General features: G+C 39.5%; 1 protein-coding gene across 1 annotated transcript in view; it reads left to right on the plus strand.

Moving 5' to 3' along the window:
* Window positions 1–16331, plus strand: part of COLGALT2 (collagen beta(1-O)galactosyltransferase 2) — a 76111-nt gene that overhangs the window by 53484 nt on the left and 6296 nt on the right. Inside the window, exons 7-10 of the mRNA XM_018552962.1 lie at window positions 4284–4360; window positions 10388–10494; window positions 11250–11382; window positions 13143–13270. Of these exons, the coding sequence (XP_018408464.1) occupies window positions 4284–4360; window positions 10388–10494; window positions 11250–11382; window positions 13143–13270 (445 nt within the window). The remainder of the gene's footprint in view (window positions 1–4283; window positions 4361–10387; window positions 10495–11249; window positions 11383–13142; window positions 13271–16331) is intronic.

Below are 16331 nucleotides of genomic sequence, written 5' to 3' on the forward strand. Positions count from 1 at the left end.
CCCCCCCCCCCCCCCCTGAAAAAATAAATACATTTTAGGTCTGGTAGGTATGGTGGGCACTGGGCCCCAGCATTTTAGGGATAGCCAAATTGATATACCTGGCCCTGGTGGATAGGAACTCTTTTCTATCCTTTAAAATTGTGCCTTATCTCCTTCCACTACTTTATAAATATACATATAAAACGAAATCCCAGGTCTGTGGTAATCCATTTTACACAGGGTACCTAAACTCCGATAAGGGCTAATGATGGTCGCCATGTGCTCACAATGGAGCTCCAAACTCTAGAAAGAAGAGGTTTTTTTTTTATAGTAGCTGGACTGTGTAATGATTTCAAAACCTAAATTATGTACATATTTTGTAATTCTATATGTACATGGGACAGCCATTTTTGCATATTGCATATACAGTCTCACAATAGCTGCACTCTGTTTCTCACAATACAAATCCACAAAGTGCCAATTTATGTGTCTGATATCTTATTTCAGTTGCACTTTAGGGTAAACACTGCAACAATAAAACATTTGTTCACCAAAAATAAACTACACTTTTAATTAATTCAGTAAAAAAACATTATAATCATTGTTTTCTGTTCAATGAAAGTGTAATGCCAGGCATTCTCTCACAATGCATGTATAAAGAGTCTATTGGCTGCAACACAACTTTCTAAACCAGTACTTGAGTCCTTGGAAATCTGATTCCAGGAAGGTGTGCCTTTAATGTAATTGTAGAGTAGAGTAGCAATATTGAAAACATGTCTTGCCATTTGACCTCTGCGTGATTCCATCCGTACTGGGAATATTTATTTAACCACATATGTGTTACATTACTTTGTCACATTTACTAAACAGTCACACGAAAGTGGTCAATGTATTCTTAGCGGAAATCTGGTATATAACTTTATTCTGATCATTTTATGTGCATTAGGCTTATGCATATAGGTGTATTTTTATACATATGAGCATAAGCATAAGCTATTTCCATTTTAGGTGCCCAAACAACCTTGGTGTTTCATTTTTTCCACCAAGCAGGGAAAGGCTGCAGTAGCATTGTGTTGCAGTTTGCATCATCCGATTCATTGCAGTGAATTAAAAGCTTCTGTGTACACTCATACAATGCAGTACATGTATTCTTTCCTGGGGGTCAGGGACCACTCGGTGGAAGTTATGCAGCATTTACTGAACATCTCTTTTTTCCAAATTTCTGGCTGCAGAGTATCATTTTATAATTTCTTTTACATGTGCCAATATTAATTTGTATATTCTAGGGCTGGGGAAATTAACGATTAATTCCTCGATTAATCGTTAAACTTTTTGATCGATTGAAATTATTTTAACCCTTTCGCTGCCAAGCCCTCCAAAACATTTTTCAAATCAGCTGGCCAAGCCATTTTTGAATTTTCTGCAGTTTTTTCCTTTTGATTTGATTTTCAACTGCTGCGTTGCTAGCGTTTGTAAAAGACCCCCCAAACCATATATTTTCTGAAAGCGCAGGCCCGGTAGAAAAGAATAAAGAAAAAAAAAAAGATAAAGCAGTGTTTCTCTCCTGGGCGGCCGGGAGCGGGAGGCTCCCAGAGCGCCCGGGAGAGTTTTTCTTTTTTTTTTACGGCAGCAGAGCCGCCTGACAATAGAAAACTATTGTGTGGAGCTAGCTGTCACTGCTCGCTCCACTCAATTGTTTTCTATTTATTTATTTTTTACTTTTTTAACTATTTTTCTGTTCTGCTCGGTCCCTCTTAGGGACCGAGCAGAACAGCCGAGCCGAATGCCGCTCAGCGGCATTCGGCTATTCACTCACTGCTGTTCGGCATCTATAAGAATAGGCCGAACAGCAGTGAGTAGCCTGCCGGAGATTTAGCTCAGTCGATCCGAATGTTGGATCGGCTGAGTCGAACTCTTTCTGCACTTCGGGTCGGCTGAACATGCTGAGCATGTTCGGCCGACCCGAAGCCATGCAAAGCAAGCCGATGTACGGCTGATTTCAGCCGTACCAGCCTGAAGTGAATAGCCGAACAGTGTTCGGCTCCCTTCACTTCAGGTCGGTCATTCACTCGGCTGCCTACGGCAGCTTAGTGAATAGACCCGTATGTTAGGACGCTGGTGCATAATGCAGATCCTCCATTACACTGTATTATACTGTAATTCCAGAATGGACTGGTACTGAATTGTCTACAATTATGTAAACTCATGTCAAGAGAAAGCATATATTGTAAACACATATATTGTGTTTACTTATGGGGAAAGGGAAAAGGTAGTCCTTTTCCATAGTTAATAGAATTGTCCATAGTTAAAGGGTTATTAAACCCTCATTGGCTTTTGCATATATCTACTGCTAGCAAGCAAAAACGTCTTGAAAGGGTTATACTTACCTGTGTTTTCGCCGCGCACTCCCGTCCAAACATCTGAAAATTTCTCGGGCAGCCGCAAAGGTTGCCCGAGAAAAAAATGGCATGGTCCACTTATTTACCAAGGGCCTCTCCACCATGCCAAAATGCTGAAACATACCTCCCAACTTTTTGAGATGAGAAAGAGGAACATCGTCCAGCACAATGTGTGTAGGTAATGGACACACCCCTGCCTTGCCCCCAGTTATGCGGACCTTTAAGAATTTATATGCCAAAAATGATTGGTTAAACCCAGAATAGTTTTTTCCCACCAGTACATTTCCTTTCTACTGGATTTCAAAATAGTAAACAGGATAATTAAGAGATAAGATAAAGGTTTTATGTAGAATAACATTTTCAGTAGTAGATATTCAGAGATATCTATATATCAGACTGAAAAGAGAAACAACCTAGAGGGAAAGAGGGACATAGAGATTTAATTCCAAATAAGTAACAACCCCTCCAAAAAAAAACAACCCTTTACTAAAAAAAGGTAGTTTTCGCCTGTGGCACCTTGGTGAGGGTGATATCACAACCCTTCTGGGAGGTCCTATGGAATACTGAGTAGACCACATCTCATAATAAGATGTTCCTGCACTGTGCTACAGCATCATCTTACAATATTTGGGCTACTTGGCATTCCCCAGAATCACAATGGAAGGACTGTAATATCAGTCCTTGCATCACAGAAGCTGGGTATAAGGTATATACTGTATATTAATCAACTTTTTTTGCCCACACTTTTAATTGTTGTTCAGCATATTAGCATGGGGGAGGTGGCCCTCAGTCAAACAATGTAAAGTGTTATTTATGTTCTGGCAGTACATATAGAGATTTGTAGTTTAGGCCCTAGGGGGAATTCTTAGTTGCTCTGTGAAACTGCTCCATCGCCCTCTTGGGATAAAATACCCTTGAGAAAAAAATATTAGACATACAGAGTGCATTATTTTCAATGTTGGCTGACTCGTAGGGGTTAATTTAATAAAGACAAATAGGGTGTTTGCTTTGCAAGGGAATATGCACTTAGCAGGGGGAGTTTGCCTTTAGTTTAGTGAATGAGGGGAAGCTCTGCTGACTTCCATCACCAAATCATGCTCAAGAAAAAATGCTGTTTTAAAAAAAAAATTACCTTGCACCTGATTGGGTATTCTTTACAAAGTGAAGTTTCACCGCATTCACTAAGCTAAGGGAAACTTCCCTTGCAAAGTGCAAGTTCCCTTGCAAAGTGAACAGCCTATTTACCTGGTAAATCAACCTAATAAACTTGCATTGTTATAAGGAGCAGTAAAGCGCAAGCATTGTGTAGCACTGCAAAGCAGGAAGCAGAACTTGAATATCTAATGAAAGAACATTTATTCTGTTCTTTTACTATCACAATTTGTATGAAGAAACAAGGTTTTAAAACATTATATACACTGATCATTTTTTATAAAGCTGATCTCTTTTATGTGCTTATCTGAAAAAAATAATACAACTGTACAATTCTTGTAAGTAGATTGTACAATCAGATTGTGGAATGTGACAGATTTGCTACCCCAAATGGTAATCTACCCAGCTACCTGTAGTCAAGCAAGTTGTCTCATAATAGGTTCCCATTACATAATCTTTTTGATGCTTTATTTCCCTGTCTTGCCTGGTCATAACATGCAATGTTTGGATAGAGCAAATCACTCCCAAGCAGTGGTCGGTAAATAGATACCAAAGCTGTGGTGTAGATTGAAGATAGTAATGGGGAAATCAAAGGGTTTTACGGAGGACGCAGGTTGTTTTTTTATGCGTTAAGCATAATAACCAAATCATTCTGAGTAGAAGGTCCCATGTGTACATTTGCTTTTTAAATTATAATAGATACAAATCTGTAATCGAATTCTACTGTGCAAACCTACCATTATTGTCTTCTAGTTGATCGTCCACCCCTAGAAACATCACGATATGTCTCCGTGTCACCTAAACTTTCGGACAAGATTGGATTTGATGAGGTTAGTTGTCTGACACTTTAAAATTAATTTAGTGTAATCTAGACTAAATTTAAGGTAACCGTGTTTTTCACATGTACATGTATCTTCTTTCAGATAGAGATGTGCAAAAGGTATGTTATGAATAAACAGCCAATGTATCTTATTTTATTTGGTGGAAAAGGAACAGCTATAAAATCCCAGATTCTCCCTGTATGGTAACATGCTATGTTTTGCAAGGATCAGAACCATTGCAAGAATCAAAACCACTGACTGAGCTTAAAATACATGGAAATATTTGCCTTCTACTTTTATTAACTGTCTGAAAGTGTCAAGGGGCAGTGGCAAAACCAAAGTTCCTAGAAAGTCTCATCACAGGAGTATTTAGCTTTCATGCACCTGACAATTATGTTGCTCAAGTGGTAGATAATGTTAGGGTTAGGATTAGGGTAAGGGTTTCTGGGGTTAATGATAGTTTATGGGTTAGGGTACAGGTTAAAGGGTAGTTAAAGAGTTAGCTAAAAGTGAAGCTATCATATTAGTTATAGCGACTGAATAGATGTGTATTGAAACTATCATATTAGTTATAGCAACTGTACATGTGTATTCAAGTCCCATACCTCCGTCCTGAATCCTAAGGGATCTACTTGCTAAAATCGCAGGATCATTCCTACTGTTGTAATAAATAAAATCACAGCCCTTGCACAGGTGTAATCTCCAGCTATTAAAGGGGTTCTTTGTTGTAAAGTTGTGAAAATGTGGAATAGACCTTTACAGGAACTGGTTTGTAGCGCATCCAGTATCATGGTCTGCTTCACAGAAGGATTGGATTGTTCCCTAATGTAATGTATTTCAGATTACCAAGTTTACTGTACAATATTGTATATAGATTACTTTAGGGTTGTTAGCCATTGGATTGAGGAAAGCAGTTTTGAAGGTATAAGTACAATGCAAGAACAAAAAAACGTATCTCCTAACTAGCTGGAATTTTGAAAACATAAATCTTCAAGATCTATGCAAGGTACAGGGGCTCTTTCAAGGTTCGCACTGAAAAGTTGTTAGAAGTAATGAGCAGTAACCCATGCCAAAGATTAAGAACATTGTTCTACTAATTGTCTAGTTGCTGTTTACAGTCTTGAATGATTACCCTCAGGTGTTCCAGGACCAAATTAGAGAACTTTAGGCAGTTTTTTTCTGTGGATCAAAAGATTAAAATGCCACCAACCCCCACTCAGAAAACCTACAGATGTAATTTACTGATTTTAATGTAATTAATTTTGGTCCCTAGCAATGTATTTGTGTACTTTCAAAGTTTAAATCCCTAATCTAATGACAACTGACATATAGCACATGGCATAAATACAAGGAACTGCAGTAAAACAACTGCTTTTTCAGAAATAAGATTTGTGAATAAGATTTTGCAATTTGCCTAATCGCTATAATTCCAAATTACCGAAACATGTTAATTTAATTTTAAAGTTTTTATTCAATTTCTTTTAAACATACAGGTGAAAAGTGTTTATTTTTGTAGTTTTGTTTTACATATGAACAGAAACATTAAGTCCTGGTTCACACTGACGGGTCTATTCACTAAGCTGCCGAGGGCAGCCGAGTGAACAACCGACCCCAGTGAAGTGAGCCGAACAATGTTCGGCTATTCACTTCAGGCTTGTATGGCTGATTTCAGCCGTATATCGGCTGAAATCAGCTGTACATCGGCTTGCATGCTCAGCATGTTCGGCCGACCCGAAGTGCAGAAGGAGTTCGACTCAGCCGATCCAACATCTGGATCGGCTAGGGGCCGAAGCTAGCCGAAGGATCGGCTGAAGCTAAGGCTAGATCCTTCGGCAGCTTCGTGAATAGACCCTTGAGTGTCTTGTAGTGCTTTTTCTGCCCCAAAAAACGCTCAAAAAATCTGCCTCCCCAAAAATCCCATTTATTTCTATGGCCCTGTTCACATCTGAGCGTTTTGTTGCGATAAGCAAAACCTATGTCACTGGAAAGATGACAAGAGCTTTTTGTTTGACATATTACAGCTTATTTTGGCCCCATAGACTCGATAGGAAACATTGAAAATGAGCATTTGCTCTGGTTTTGCGCGTTTTATGCACGTTTTATGCGCATTTGGACATTAACATTAATGAGCTACAATCTGTTCACAAAAACACGTGTTTTGACGTATGCGCATAAAACGTGCATAAAAAGTGCAGAAACGCTGACGCTGAGGTGTGAACCAGACCTAACACACACAGCATGCAGATTGCAAACATTAAGAAGGACAGATGCTCATACACTCAACATACATACTTGCGGCGCCCCTCCCTCCATCTGTAAACAGCACATCAGACACAAGGGCACACAGATATATAATTACTTAATACCTTGAATATAATATATACATTTTTCCATATAATCTCCATTACAGCACGTGTGAGTACATTTTCCCTGGAAAGAGACAGGAACAGAAAAAGTTAGATTTTCAACTCCTCCCAACATTCCTTTCGGTATAAGAGAGATATTAGCAGGCTGCCAAAGAATGTGAGAAGGTGAAAAATACGCCTTACATATATAAACAGAGGGAGGGAATATTGTGGGTTTTTGAGAAGATTGTTTGAATAGAATTTGAAGTAAGTTTAATTTATGTTTTCACCTGTCTTCATTAACACCACACCTGAGACATACATCTTGTGGATGGGGTATTGATGAGAAAATTTCCTTTTGGAACACATTTGTTGCTGGCAAAGCAACCAGACGTGGCCAAACACATTAGAGTGTAAAAACTCAATTAGACCCCATTGGATGGTAGTGGTCTGAGATCTGTAGAGAGGAACAAATGGAATTGCAATTCAGGAAAATTGTGACTAGTTTTAAATATATTCCTGCAGACATGTCTGGACTGTGAAGAATCTTACAGTTTATGAACCAACATTGTCTGGATTCCTGAATTGCATGTTTTTCCACATATCTGTTCTTATCAAGACAGCTGTTCTCAAGTCAAGGTGAAATCAAAGGTCTCTGCTAGGGACAACTAGCAGGCAAAAGCAGAGCATGCAGCCAAAGCATAGTCAGAAACGCTGCCAAGGTCTGGACAGGCGGAGTACTAGTTAGAACAGGTTAAGCAAGCGGTCTAGAAATTTGGGTGACTAACAAGTCATAGGTAGGAGTCAGCAAGATCAGGGATCTCAGGAACAGGAAGGAAAGGGTCTAAACAGACTGAAACTAAACAGCAACCAAGAGTCCATCCAACAAGCGAGGAGGCATAGCCAAAATATAGGAATAGGAGCTAGCAAATGACAGAGCAGCTATGAACACACTGCAGAAAGAATACTAAGAACAATGCTGACAAACAAGAACATGATAACAAGATCACACAGAAGCACATCCTAGTAACGGCAATGCCAAGGCTACAACCAGCAAGTAGAATATGGACTCTGGTGTTCTTTTAAAGGAGAAAGGACCAATCAGAAAGTGTGTATTGGGCCATGACAGTGCATGTGCACAACTCACCTAAAGAGAAAAATTGGGCAGGAAAAAGTCATGCAGTGCAAGAAAGGATTACATTTTTCCCAGTAATGGGCTTGAGTCACGTGAAAGACAGGAGGCACCAGAAAGTGTTAGGTGATACCATTGTTGTTAGAGAAATCATTCTGACAGGATGCTTGAAATCTCCCAAAATACCCTGACTTCTCATGTATGGGGAGAATAGGCAATACTCATAATAATACCTAGGTCTGAGCACCGCTATGTGTGGTGTCTGCCTGTGCTAATTGGTATTTTATAGATCGAACATGGATACAACCTGGATACAAACAGTTGTAAAACTCTGTTATCTGGCCCCATTCACAGGTTAGCAGGAAAGAGCTAATAGACTATAAAGAACTGTATTATACATCTGATAATAAGATGGAATGGACACTTACCACCAGTTATCAATGTCACTTTAAAGAATTGGAGAAGATTTGAGATTAATCAGTTAATTTCATGTACTAGCCCACATGTAGTTGATGTGATTTAAAGTAGTATTAAACTCTCAAACTTTTTTCAATAATAAATCCAGATTAAACAAATATACATCACCCAGCAAAATATTTCTTTACATTTTTGTCCTAGCACTTACAGTCATCATGTTTCTAAACAGCTGGCTCCAACTCTCTCTCTCTCAGCTCATCTTCCCTGAACTTCCCTGAAGGGGAACAGCAGCTCTCCACCTACTAACTTGGAGAAGGGAAAAGGAAGGATAGAGGAATAAGGCGAGGGGAGCAGGGAGAGGGGGATGTCTTGCCTTGCAGTGTTTGTGGAGTCACATATAGCTTACTAACACACAAGGGTCGCTCCACAGGACCCTGCAAGGTAAAGGTACCACTCTAAAACAGGATAGCAGGGCCAGTGCTCAGGAGAACAGCTGATTCTGTAGGAAACTAAAACTTTTAATCGCCAAGGAGCAGCATCCATTGTAGGTGATTTCGTAATCATTTGAAATAGCTTAAAGAAGAACACCAGACAACACTTTAATTAACCCTTTCAGTGGGGCTTCCCCCCCATCTGCAAGGGTTAACTGTTGACTTTATTATTACTTTAAGTCCCTGCAGATATTATTGTGTCAGGAGGACCGATCGACCCCTAATAGTTAGGATTTGCAAATACATATGTAATGTATGCAAAGGACTTAAAGCGGACCTTCACCTTTCCCATCCACTTTCTCCACTCCTCCCCCCTGATTTTTTTAAAATACCTTTTTCAGGAACCCTCCCTACACTTCCTTGATTATTGCCTTGGTGAGAGTGATGTATGTGGTGCCTGTAGACTTCTGGGGATACCCACGTCACACATCCCAGGAGGCCGCTGCTGTGCATCATCAGTGGGAGGGGGGGGGGGGTTGGCTGTCCCTACCTGGTTCTTTCTGATGACATGCCACATGGCACATGTACATGTCTGAGCTGGTTAACTCAAGTGATCAAGTGAGAAACATTTATGTTCAGTGGCAGTTCAAGAGTCTTCCTGCCTTCCTGACACTTATGGAAGTTTATACCCTGGATTCATCATAAACCTTTCTGTTACTAAGGGTCAATATATTATGGTGAGCTGCCACCTAAGGTGGTCGCACAAGTACAGTGGAAAGGGGTGGGGGTTTACTAAAACTGAACACAATCTGGAGCAGCAGTGCATGGCAACCAATCAGCTTCTTTGTTCAGCTTGTTCAGTTAGGCCTTGTTCACACCAAATGCAGAGCAGATCCGGTCAGGTTTCTGCACATGCATGCTAGTCTTTTAGACACGTTTTTGATGCGTTTCGGGCTCTTTTTGGTTACATTTTTTTTTAAAGTTTAAAATTCCAGAGCAGATCCAGAGCAGGTAAAATAGGGCCTGCTGCAGTTTTTTCACCTGCTCTGGATCTGCTCTGTAACTGCACGCTGCCATGTGAACTGGAGCAAAAAATACCATTGGAATACATTGGACGCAATTTTGATCCGGTCTGCAACTGATCTGCTCTGCACCTGCTCCGCGCTTGGTGTGAACAAGGCCTTGGGCTTTGAGAATGAAAGCTAGAAGCCAATTGGTTGCCATGCACATCTGCTTCAGAATATCTCTGCTCGAATCTTAGAACATTCCCCTTAGTTCATTCTTGGCAATCACAAGGGTATGGTGAATCAGGTTTCATGTTTTATCATTTACAGACTGTATTTAGTTTAATTTATTTATATAATTATTATTATTGATTATAGCACTTTCTTTTGTTACTGTTTAATATTTCATTAATTTGTTTTGAGGACAGCTGCTTGTATTTTTTTTCTATTGATAGTTATATGATTTGCACAATATAATGTTTTTATTATTTTGAATCAATAAAGAGCATGGTATATTTTTTAGCCACTGACCAGAAAAATACAAGATCTGTTTTTTTTTTTAATTTTAAGATCTGTACATTTAGTCACTTGGTCTTTGTTTTGCAATAACTGAAATACTACCAAATGCATGTAAATGTTTGAATGCATTAAACAGAACATGCAGTGTATCTATCTAACATGATTATCTGTCTTACATCTTTAAATAGATTTTCTTGATTAATTTAAAACGCCGCCAAGATCGGCGTGTCCGGATGCTGCGTAGTCTTTATGAGCTACAAATTCAGTCGAAGATATTTGATGCTGTGGATGGCAAGTAGGTACTTCTAATGCAATGGTTGCATATGCTGTATAGTAGTGCACAATAGTGTCACATGGGAGTGCAGCTTAGCTACAACGCAATACCTTTATCCAAGTTTGGGAGTAATAATATTGTAAGACTTCACATATACTGTATAACAGATACATTTTCTGATGTAAAAGTCTTTAGCTGTATTTTTGCATAACCGACATATATTAAAGCTGGGCTCCATGCAGTAAAAAAAACAATACAGTAAAAAAAACGTATTTCTAAATGCAACTAGCTTAAGTGCCTGAATTTGTCTTGGTATCAGCCTCTTGTAGTCCCGTATAGCAGAAGAGGAACACTAGCGATTCTATGTATGAAGAATTTACAAGGCCGTTCACCTTGCAAATATCTGTGAACATTCGTAGTCATTGTAGGAATAATCCATCTCTATTGTAGCAATGGTACTACTAGCACTACAAAACACTCTTGCTGTGTATCTTAACATTGCCTCTTCTGTAAAACACAACAGTTAAACATTGTTGGAAATGCAACACTATTCACCACATATATGAACTTGCAAATGCAGCTGCAGACTGATCTACATACCTTTACATTCTATTATAGCTTAGCCCATGGCCTTTTTTTTCTTTGTGCAGTCATAACAGTCTGTCATGTTTTATATGACTAGTTCAAAGTACAGTAGAATGTCTACAATAAATTGTTTGCTATTGTTACCTTGATTATAGTTACCATTTATTTATTTGATTCTCCTTCCTTCACAGGGCTCTTAATACTAGCCAGCTTAAAGCTCTGAATATAGATGTGATCCCTGGATATCATGATCCATATTCTGGCAGAACACTAACAAGAGGCGAGATCGGATGCTTCCTTAGTCATTATTATATATGGAAAGAGGTAATCATTATTATATATGGAAAGAAGTAATCAGTCAGTGAACCTGACTATTCATTTTGCTATCCCATCTCACAACACTTGCATTGTACATAAAGACTATTGTAAGCTTTCTATTGCACACTTTGTCCTCACAGATTTTTAGAAAGCCTAATAAATTGCACCTGTAAAACTCCGTGTAAGAACTGATTTTACATTCAGAAGTTGGATGTCCACAGCTACAGAGTGTAAAGGTATAGTTAATCTGCCCAGACACAATGAGGTTAGTCATTGGCGGACAAAGGAACAAAGGGCCCTGGTGCAAGATCCCCCCCCCAAAAAAAAATACCCGCCATAAACCCCCCCATCCACACCCCCGGAAGCAACCACAAAAAAATCAAGTTGGACAAATATAAAAAAATGGCATTGCTGTATAAAGTACTGCTGAGATTTGTAGTCGTCTATAGAGGGTGCCATTCTGCATTACTGCAATGCAGAATGGCACCTGCTATAGAGCACTACTAAAACCAGCAGTACTTTATACAGCATGTCCATCAGTTGGGTTACAAATAATAATAATTTCAGTTAATTACTTACCTTCACCTCTTCTGGCTGGTCTCCAACTGTTTTCTAGGGGGGGGGAGGCTGAGGAAAAACACCCCAGTGTGTTGGAGACAGCGTGCCTGTGTGCTCAGGCGGCTGCTTGCTGGGTCCACACAGCCGAGGCCCAAGGGCCCCATGATGTGCCTGCAGGCTTTTTGCTTCCCCGCTCCCTCCTCAGTATCCAGCAGCCGGGGGGCACCCCATCCCTGCGCTGGAAGTGTTGGATCATCCGATACTCCCTGCACAGAGATGGGGGGGCCCTTCAGCCGCTGGATACCGATCTAATCATCTGACACTCACGGCGCAGAGATGGGAGGGCCTTCCGGCCGCCGTGTTCTCATCTGATGGCAGCTTGCAGGCCCCCCATCTCTGCGCCCAGGCTGTGTTAGATCGGATACTGCCCCCCCTGCACCGCTTGAAGTCAGTCCTCCTGATTGGCTAGAATTATTTTTTATTTTCTACTGGCTGACAGGTTACTAGCTTAGACTAGCCAACAGAAAAAATAATTTTAGCCAATCAGGAACGGAGGGATGATTTATATCTGGGTAGACTTCTACAGGAAAAGCCAATTTTTTCACAGCTGCTTGCTAGAGAGCTATGACTAGATAGAGGGTGCACTTGAAAGTGTACAGCAGCCTCTATATATGTGAACTGTTAGATTGGTTAGGTCACAGAATGGTATGGGTGCACTTCTTTGCCATATGTAACACCTATTCTTTGAACTGTCATCTGGTGGTCTTCAATAGCGAATTAAAAAGAAAATTAGAGTTTTCTTGTACACATTTTGTAAAACGTAATTTTAATGTTAAAAAAGTGGAACTATAATTGTTTCCAGTCAATTTTATTTTTGTATCTTTTTGCAGGCTTATACCTTTTTAAACTGTTTTATATCTATTATTTATTATCTTTATATGATCTTTGTTTGGAAATAAATGTTGTGTATGATAAAGTATTCCCAGAACACTTATATGCATTGATTAACTTTAACTTTCAATTAAGGAGTCGGATCTTTTTTTGATAAATTCTTTATTTAAATATACGGGAGTTATGGCGTACACATACATTGAATCAAGTCACATATCCCCACATTGGGGTCACAGCAAATACAAGAAGTGCATAAGTGAGGGAAGGAGTCGGATCTTAACACATTTTTGTTAACCTGCTTTTGTATGTTTTCTAAGGTGATTGAAAGGAGATTAGAGAAAGCTCTTGTAATAGAGGATGATGTCCGGTTTGAGTACCAGTTTAGGAGCAAACTGCTTAAGCTAATGAATGATGCTGAAATGACTGAACTCGATTGGGACCTAATGTAAGTATATTTTTCTAGGTTGTAATAAAAGTTAATTTGCATTCCAAGAGAATCTCATGCAGGCCTAGTAGCTACTAGAATGTTGTTATAAAGTGTGTTCTAGAAGAATGCAGAACACAGTGTTGTGCTGCATTGTGTTGTACAGATTATATTATTATTATTATTATTATTATTATTATAATTGTGCAGTTAAAATTGAATCCACATTTATTGAGCGTATATATGTGGCACTTTACCAGCAAAAAGGAAAGTGCTAAATTTGTTTACATTTCAGGATATATTTATACAATTTTGATAATTTTTTATGCATAGATCCTGATTACCATTTGACATACCGCTGATTAATACCAACAAAACCCATTTATGTAACCCTTATGTAATCCTTTAGACTTCCAAAACTGAATTTAAAAAAAATAGTCTCATTAATTAGCCATAACAAGCTCTCTAAGCAGAGTCTCCCAGAGTTTCTCTTGTTTGTTTCCTCATAACAAACTATATTAATAACCAATAGAGTTTCTTTTCTGGGCAAAAAGGTGCAGGTACTCACTGCACCTTTCTGCCCACAAAAAGCATGTGATGGCCATCTTTGTTGTGAGCATGTCTGGCTTCAATACAGATGTGGAACAAGCATATATCAAATTAAATCAGAGAAAAGTCAAAATGTCTTATTTCTATTCTTATTACATATCCATTTAGAAACATTGAGCAGCCTCTTGTCTCGCAAGGGGATCCGTCCATCCAGTACTTTATTTGTAAAAGTCATAGCAGCAGCAAACAAATGCTTACATGTTTCAGCCCCCCAAACTGGGCCTTAGTCGTAGCCCAGTTTGGGGACTAACACATGCAAGCATTTGTTTGCTTGCTGCTGCTATGCCTTTTTACAAATAAAGTACTGGATGAACGGATCCCCTTGCAAGTGCCGTTTTTTTTAACCTACAAATCCATTTAGCTTCCAGGGACCAAGAAAGTATTGACGCTAAAGTATCAATATGAAAGCAAGACAAAAAGCATTTTTAAAAGCAGAGGTCATCAGTAAAGGGCACATTTTAAAATGACTCTACCAGGAAAAAAAAGAATGCCCCAAAAAATCTTACCTGTAAAAATGTAAATGCTTACCCCCAACCCCATTGCCCGCAGCCCGGTCAAGATAAATCTTTCTCTAAAGCCTGCTGAGAAAGTAAAACTTCTGGGAGAATCTATAGCCTTGGTCCCCGCTGTGCTCAGTGGTTCCTCCTGCTCACCTCCATTTCACTACTGTTTCCTGAAGTGACTCAGAGGAAAATTATTCTAGAATTGGCTTATTCCTGAGCACTTTACTGGGATCCATGCCCTATTTATTAAAAATGGACTCTGCTTCTTTTATAAAAAAGGGTCCCTATAGAAAAGTACAGAAAGCCTTGATATTGATTCATTTCATTTTACATATTAAATTAAATCACAGACCAGTACAAATACCAGCTACTGCTAACTTTAGAGTTATAAGTCTATCAGCAGGGCAATCATCTTTTCTAAAGTGGACCTGAAAGGGATTTCAGTTTAAACTGCGTTGTGATCTTGTAGTGATGTATGAGCAGGCAGGAGGAACCATATTGCTTGGTGGGAGAGCTGGTATTTCACACTCTGGAAGCATTGGATATCTGCAGCGACCAGAGAAAAGCAACATGCCAAAGTTTCAACACAAGGGCTGCCAAGTAGGTAAGTATAAATCTTCTTCTACAGGCTGTGCTTACTTTAGTTCTGCCTTTGTACTGACAGGGTTACTTTTAGTTGTAGGAGGGATGGAAAACAATCTTCAACACATAGGCGTTACAAACACATGCTTTTGTTTTATGTATTGATTTAGCTGTCTTTCAGAAAACATTGTGAGTAATACATTTTGGGATCTCCTGTGCCAGTACGCCGTCTATGTAGATGACATTTAGATTTTTTCAAATGAGCTAATTAAAAATTTTCAAATCAGTTATTTTCCTAATGTGCTCAACCAAGTCCCAGATAACATGGTATTTTCCTTCCAAATGAATGCCGGAATAGAAACCTTGCGCTACTGGCTGGTTGCCAAAGCAGTTTCATGTAGGCAATATCTTGATGCTCATAATCAGTCACATGGGAGTTTTAGAAGACTATATTTTTCCATGGAAATACATAAACAATAAACAAAAAAATTTCCCTAGTGAGTCATTTACAACTAACAACAATTCTTAAAATGACACTAAACTCAGGAGTCAAATCTTAAAAATACATTCAAATACCTTAAGTATTAACAAAAATGTAGCTGATTTGTGCATCTCTCAGCTGTAGATCCTGAAATCATCTCTAAATTCTTGCTGACACTATCCTTGACTATAATTTCTAGGGATGGACCGATATATCGGCCGCCGAAACATATCCGCCGAAGATGGCACTTTTGGCATGATGGCGAAAGTGCCATTTTCTGGCCGATACAGTGGTGCATCCATGTATTCTCTCCTCTCCGCTGGGCGCTGCTCTGTGTCCCAGCGAGGAGGAGAGAAACTGTGACAGCCGGCCAAGCGCTGCGGGAGGAGAGCGCTGTGAGCGGCCGGCATCTCTCCTCCCACACCACTCAGCCTCCTGCCACAGTCCGCAGAGCGGTGTGTGGGCGGAGACAGCCCGCACTGTCACAGGAGGCTGAGCTCTTCTCCTGCACCTCTCGCTCAGCCTCCTGTGACAGCTGTCTGAAAGGAGAGCCAATGCAAACATTCAGCGATCAGTGATCGCTGAGTGTTTGTACATAATTGAGGACACAATATGTTTACTATATACTCAATTATGAATGAATGGGAAGTGATCTACATCACCTCCTGTTCATTCATAGTTGTGGATATAGTAAACATACTCTGTCCTCATGTTATAAATGAACAGGAACACTCATAGAGGATTCCTGTTCATTTATAACAGGGGCTGGAGAAAAAGAGATTGAGGACTCTGTGTCCCCAATCACTTTTTCTATTTTAAAAGGGAAATATCAGGGGTCTGTTTAGGCCCCTAATATTTCCCTTAAGCCCCTAAAAGTAAAGTAAAATATAAAAATATTTAATAAAAA

This window comes from Nanorana parkeri, unplaced genomic scaffold (genome assembly GCF_000935625.1).
Source record: "Nanorana parkeri isolate BGI_ZX_2015 unplaced genomic scaffold, ASM93562v1 scaffold103, whole genome shotgun sequence".
Lineage (NCBI taxonomy): Eukaryota > Metazoa > Chordata > Amphibia > Anura > Dicroglossidae > Nanorana > Nanorana parkeri.